This window comes from Nicotiana sylvestris, chromosome 7 (genome assembly GCF_000393655.2).
Source record: "Nicotiana sylvestris chromosome 7, ASM39365v2, whole genome shotgun sequence".
NCBI lineage: Eukaryota > Viridiplantae > Streptophyta > Magnoliopsida > Solanales > Solanaceae > Nicotiana > Nicotiana sylvestris.
In genome coordinates this window covers 111,455,727-111,462,623 of record NC_091063.1, presented here as the reverse complement: position 1 = coordinate 111,462,623, position 6,897 = coordinate 111,455,727, and the positions used below count along the sequence as shown (strand labels likewise).

Here is a 6,897-nt window from a genome sequence, read left to right as displayed (position 1 = left end):
GTTACCAACACCTCTACACCATTCTACACTCTTTTGTCTTCCTGAAGATACTGACATTTTCTTTTGAGTTTTTGTTCTGTTAATGTAAAAGTGTTTTTTTTTTTTACCTATTTCGTTGATTTACAACAGCATACTCGCAACAACTTTTTCAGAAAAAAAATAGTTATAACCAATTAGAAAAGTTCATTTTCTCTTTTAGCGTAGTATATGTAAATTTAAAACTTGTCCTTGTACCTTCATATAATGTAACCAATTCATATTGAACTAAGATGAAGTTAATCAAAGAATCAAAAGAAGAAGTGTATTTTACAAGGAATGAATTTACAAGTGAAGGTCAGACCAAATTTGTTCAAATGCGTTGATAATAAGGTGATGATATTCATCGGAGTTCAAAGAAAGATAGCAAGCAAGAAGATGTTCCAAGTCTTTTGATGCCTTAATATTGTTTTCCACAATCATCTCCATCATTGATTCTTTAAAATCCTTTTGAGGATCAAATGAAGCCATCACTATTGCTAAGCTCCCTGATGAAAAGCTCCTTCTTTTTGACTTTGAATTTTCTTTTTTGGAGACACGCTTTTTTGAGGATGACACGCTTTTTCTGCCATGCCCCTGAATTTTCGCTCTGAGTTTCACTCCAGTAGACGATTTTCTGGGAGCAGAATTGTCTCTTTTAGCGTTAATGCTTTCTTGACTTTGTTGCTTCCTATTATAAGATTTTGCTGGCTTTGTGAGAATTGGAGGAAGGTCAATTTCTGAAATTATTTCATTCATGTCTATGATTATATCACTAGTTGAAGAACTGAAGTAAGAAGTTGACCAGGAGACAAGACCATTGGAATCAGATGGAGATTTAAGCAAGTCCAATTCCGGAGAGGGCTTGTAAATGGTCACTCTTTTGCTTCTTCTCTTAGATGATCTTCTTGGTTGATCAGGATTTTTGAGATTTGTAGGAGAATTGCCAACTCTAATAGACTCTGTAGCATAATAAAAGGATGATCTCGGTTGTGAAAATTGTGTTTTTTGCACACTAGAACAAGGGTTTTTATTCTTGGAGGCAGAGGCTTTATGGGGTTTGGATTTGCTCATGTCTCTTAGCTTGTAGAACCAAGCATTTGGTAGCATATCTGATAATCTAAATTTGTGATTTCCCATTAAACAATACCTTTCTTTCTTTTGTTTCACTCAGAGATGGTTGGTTTAAGACTTACTTCTAAAGAATGAAATGTTGTGTGAATTAAGCACATAGGGGAGAAGATATATATATATATATATATATTTTCTAATTATACCATATATGAAACTTTATTACCCTAAATGTGCATAGTTTGTTAATTACCCGCCCAGTCCACACTTTAACTATAATTTATATACCATTCGACTATTAGGCATTAAAAGGGCATAATATTCCCTAAAAACGCGCTAAAATTAAGGAGAGAATCTTGGTGTTAATTGATTCTACATTAAATTCAATTTTTAAAAAGGGAAAGGAGATTTCTCATCTGCGTATTTTTCTCCAGAACTACAATTCAAATTCTCGAAAAAAAAGAACGAACAATTCAAATTTTCGAGTTTCAACAACTCAAAGTTGAAAAAATCTGTTCTTCCATATATTTTCCACCATTGATAGCCATTAAAAAGCTTGAAAGCTTTGAATTCAAATTTGGGTTTTCAAAAATCATTATTTGTTTGGATTGGGTGTTGTTGTAAATAATTCGGAATATATTTAGGAGTTTATATCTCAATTTTGAGGGGTTTTGGTGAAGATTAGACTTGATTTTGACTGAATTTCATATTGAAACTCGAAGAAGAAGAAGAAGAAGAAGAAGAAGAAGACATATTTTCAGAAATTGTAGATAAATTGTAGAATTGTAGATCAATTGTAAATAAATTGTAGATTGGGAAGGCTAAAACTTCTACAAATCTTCTACAATTATGTCGAAAATGCCAATTATGCTACAATTGAAATGGAAATTGGGATATTAAAATTCAATGTATCCAGTTTGTAGATATATTGTAGATAAATTGTAGATTATTTGTATTCTGATTGTAAATGCATTGTTTTCTGTTTTCACAAATCCAAAACGACTAAAGCTTCTACAAAATCTTCTGCAAAAAACAGTCTGCAATTTATCTACAATTTTTCTAATTTTTCTACAATTTCTACAAAATTACTATATTTATACTACAATTAAAACTACAATCTTATGTGAAAAAAATATTGACAACAAAATTTGCTCTTCATCTACAAAAATAGTCACCGTTTATTGGATTGGTACATTGAACTTTTCCGACTCCGGCAACTTTTCTGGCAATCGGACGACTACCTACAAGTCTACCACAAGCAACACACCTTCTGAAATCTCCAATAGCGATGGTAAAAAGGAGTAGCGACGGTGGTGCTGACCATGTACTCTTCGATATTTTTTTCCGGTAATTGAAGAACCACCCACAAGTGTACTGTGTACAGCTATCAAATCAACACAGCTTCCGTCAACTTATGCTGGCAAAATAGCTTCATTTAGTTACTACAATTTTAGCAATTATTACATGAAGTACTAGGTAAAATGAGATTCATCTCCGAACCAACAACTTATTTAGTATACTTTTTTTATGTTTATAAAAATGGATTAAAAAGCAAAACAGAGTAGAATAAGAAAGAAATGAGAAATAGAAACGGAGTAGAGAAAGAAATGGGAGGGGGAAAACGGGCTGGTCAGATCTTAGTAATTAAGGGGAGAGATAAACGTGAGATATATGGATACCTTTAATTAAGGAGTAAGAAACTGCCAATTAATTATACCTCTAAATTAATTATGGTATATAAATGGTAATTTGATATGCTGAAATGTAATAAACACAAACCTTAAATATTGAGGGTAATAATGTTTCATATATGATATAGGAAGGTAAAAATCCCTATATATAATGTTAGAAATAAGGTAGGGGTCCCTTGTATATTGATAAAGTATGGCACGAAGCGCAAGTGGAGCATGAGGCACTTGAGCCAGCTTTTTATAAAAATGCCCCTCTCTTTCATCATCACAAACTGCATAGTTCTTTGTGCTGTGCGCAAGCCAGTTATTTTTGCTAATATAGCTCTCTTGCAGTACGGGTATTTTACTTCGTTACACTTCAAAAACAATCACAAAATAAAAAATAAATAGTTTAAAGACCTCTGTATTCTAATGGTGGGAAAAAAATTACTCAAGCAGGCTACTTTAAAGGTAACAACCCCTAATTAGTAGAACTAGTAACTTAGAGAATAGACAAGTCGCCTTTTTTAACAGGTTAAATTGCTTGATTTCTAAAATATTATAGTCATAAGGAGCAGATCTATGTTATGTGATGGGGGTGGTACGACAGTCGCACACTTCGACAAAAATTCTGAGCATGTACACAATTATGTGCAAAAAGGCGGATAATATGGGAGAAATTAAAAAATAGCCAGATTTACAAGTGGTCATTCAAAAATAACCACAGTTTCAAAGGTAATCGAAATTTAGCCACTTTTTATGTAAAGATAAATCAGAACGACAGCACTGTTCAAAATCCGGAAAAATACTCCAGCATAATATACTGGAGTTCCAGTATATTATACTGGAACTCTAGTCTAATATACTGGAGTTCTAGTATAATATACCGGTCCAACATAATATACTGGAGTTTGGAGCACCGGTGCTCCAGTCTCCAGTATATTATACTGGAGCCAACAAAGTATACTGGTCCAACATAATATGCTAGAAGTTCATACACATGTGAATCGAACTCCAGTATATTATGCTGAACTGGTCTCTGTTGCAGCAAAATAGTGGCTATTTTTTATTGACTTGGTAAACACTGGCTATTTTTTAATGACCAGTTTGAAAACTGGCTAGACCGTGCTATTTTAATGATAATATTGTAAGTGGCACCCGCAATGGTAAAAATAACACGGGCTGTCCAGTTTTCGGACTGGTCATTCAAAAATAGCCAGTGTTTGCCAAGTCATTGAAAAATAGCCACTATTTTGCTGCAACAGAGACCGATCCAGCATAATATACTGGAGTTCAATGTACCTGTGTATGAACTTCCAGCATATTATGCTGGAACTCCAACACACGGAAAGTTCCAGCATAATATACTGGAGATTCGAGCACTTGTGTATGAACTTCCAGCATATTATACTGGAGCGATATACTTTGCTGGAACTCCAGTATATTATGCTAGAGTTCTAGTGTACTTATGCTGGAACTCCATTATATTATGCTGGAGTTCCAATATACTTATCTTGGAACTCCAGTATAATATGTTGGAGTTCAAGTATACTTATGTTGGGACTCTAGCATAATATACTGACGTATTTTCCGAGTTTTGAACAGTGTTTTCGCTCAGATTTATCTTTACATGAAAAGTGACTAAATTTAGATTACTTTTGAAAGCATGACTATTTTTGAATTTCTCCCCCGCATGTACAAAGTAACTCTGGGTGCACTTGTTCTTTGAGGATGCTACAATTCTTCATTTTGTTATATATCGAGGTCGAATCCACGCGTAGACACTCTCACAATCCTTTATTTCCCTAACAACTTGTTTGGATGGTTGTTACCCATTGTATCGTATTGTATTGTTATGTCAAAACAATGTTTATTTTGATTGTTTCATTAAAATTGGTTATATTGTATTATTAAATCCATTGTTACGAAACAACGAAAAGTCCCATTTTTTGAAACAACCGATTTGGTGTGGTTGAATTGATTCCTATTTTTCTTTCCAATTATGCCATAACTTATTACTCCATAATTCTATTTTACCCTTTATCTTTTTTTTTATCAACTCCAAATCTCCAACCTATAACCTACTTTGTCTTAGTCCCCCTTTTTTCCCCATAACTTCTAGGCTTCCAACTCCAATGTAAAAGGTGGGTTTTGCCTTTTTTTTTTGTTTCGTGTTTTCTCCTAACGTGATTTTAACTACAATTCTTTGTTCCTTTGTTCTGCCAATTCTCGTTCCTTTCTTTATCATAATTTTTTTTCTAATGATAGTTAAAGACGTATTTTGTGATAAATTAGTATAAAGGAATTTTCTTAAATTATTTTCTTGCGTAATTCTTGATAAATTTAATATTTAAACAATTGAAGGTATTTTAGTAAACTTATCCGTTATGATACAGTACGATACAGTCAAACCAAACAACAAAATATTATTTAACAACAACAAATAATATAATCTATCTAAACATTATATTCATAAAACGCTACAATATAATACAATATATTATAATATAATATATTATAAAACGATGAGTAACAACCATCCAAACAAACTGTTAGACCTCAGTTCTCTTTCTTCCTTTTAATTCTCCATTGTTTCACCCTTTATTTTTGTAGGACCTCACTTTTCTTTCTTCCTTTTTATTCTCCATCGTTGCTAAATTTCTCTCTTCCCCTCTCTCTCTATATATGTGTGTCTTTCTATCTTCTTCTTCTTCTTTTTATTTTAAATTTTTACACCACCCATCATTTTGTTTCTATATTTTATCTCCTTGTAATGGCACATCATTGATCTATTGATGTATAATATTATAACGACTCAACAGATCGTTTCGAGCATTTGTATTCCGTTCAGCTATTCGAAGTCTTGAGTAGATTCATATGGTGTATTATGACTTTTGTGAATCGTCAGTTTTAGTTTTCAGGTGATTCAGGATTGATTTGGAATAATGATTCTCAACTAGGAAGCTTTAAGTTGGAAGAGTTGACAAAGTTTGACTTTTGTGTAATTGATCTTGGATCGGAGTTTTTGATAGTTCCATTAGGTTCGGATCGTGATTTTGAACTTGGGCATATACCTGGATTTGCATTTGGATGTTTCTAGAAGGTTTCAACACTATTTGGCGAAAGTTGGCAATTTGAATACTAGGAAAGTTCATAAGTTTGACCGGAAGCTGACATTGATATTATCGGATCCGGATTGCTATTTCAGAAGTTGGAATAGGTTCGTTATGTTATTCAAACTTGTGTGCAAATTTGAGGTCATTCCGAGTTGATTCAATTGTGTTGAGGTGCTAACTGAGAGTTTGACATTTTTAATACTGTAATCAAAGACACGTCAAAGAACAAGCGTAAAATAGTGTGTGTTACGAAAATTTGTACCAGGCAATCACTATTATCCTTAGCCACACGGTGAGCGCCAAACTGTTTACCCAAAAAACGGGTAACCATTGAATTTGTATTGTGGTTTTAAGGATACATGATTTTACTTAGCACAAACTGAGCAAAAATGTAAATTGATATTGAAATTGGCAGTAAATAGAAATTAAAGCAAACCAAATGAATCAAGTAGCCTTGGCCCTTGAATTTGATCACCCTTGAACCAAGTGGAGATTCAGTTAATACAAGAACACGGTAACAGAGTAACAAACCAAACAAGTATCTCACTGGAAAATATGAACAAAATAATAGAGTATTGAGAGAAAAAAGAGAGTATATTGCTTTATGTAACGTGAATATGATGTCTTTTACAAATGATCAGACCCCTTTTATATAGTAGGGGAGTCCTACTCTTGGTAAAATTCTAAATACAGTAAGAAATCCCATGATTGACTAATTAATTGGCCTTTTCTTGATACGTGTCGGGATTTGCGCCGTGATCCTCGTCCGATTACGGATATTTTGTCTTTGCGTTATTCGACCAGTAAGCTTTCTTGAATCTTTACTTATTCGGTCTCGATCTTGGTCGATCTCAATCTTGGTCGGTCCCGATTTTGGTCGGTCTCGATCTTAATCGGTCTCAGGGTCTCGAGTTTGACAACCTAACTCTGCACCATAGTTTGATATAAATCGAAGCCGATCCTTGACTTATCATACCCCAGCCTCAATCAGTCGCACAAAAAGGACAAACCCGATTTTGACCGTA

At 33.6% G+C, this 6,897-nt stretch overlaps 1 protein-coding gene across 1 annotated transcript; it reads right to left on the bottom strand.

Annotated features, from left to right (window-relative positions):
• Positions 1-282: 282 nt before the first annotated feature.
• On the bottom strand, positions 283-1,216 carry LOC104213170 (transcription repressor OFP2). Its single transcript, XM_009762610.2, has one exon. The coding sequence runs from the start codon at positions 1,153-1,155 to the stop codon at positions 322-324; it is 834 nt and encodes a 277-aa protein (XP_009760912.1). The 5' UTR covers positions 1,156-1,216; the 3' UTR covers positions 283-321.
• Positions 1,217-6,897: the final 5,681 nt, after the last annotated feature.

Bases quoted from the DNA above. Each gene is read 5' to 3' on its own strand.
- LOC104213170 (XM_009762610.2), bottom strand. From the start codon at position 1,155: ATGGGAAATCACAAATTTAGATTATCAGATATGCTACCAAATGCTTGG.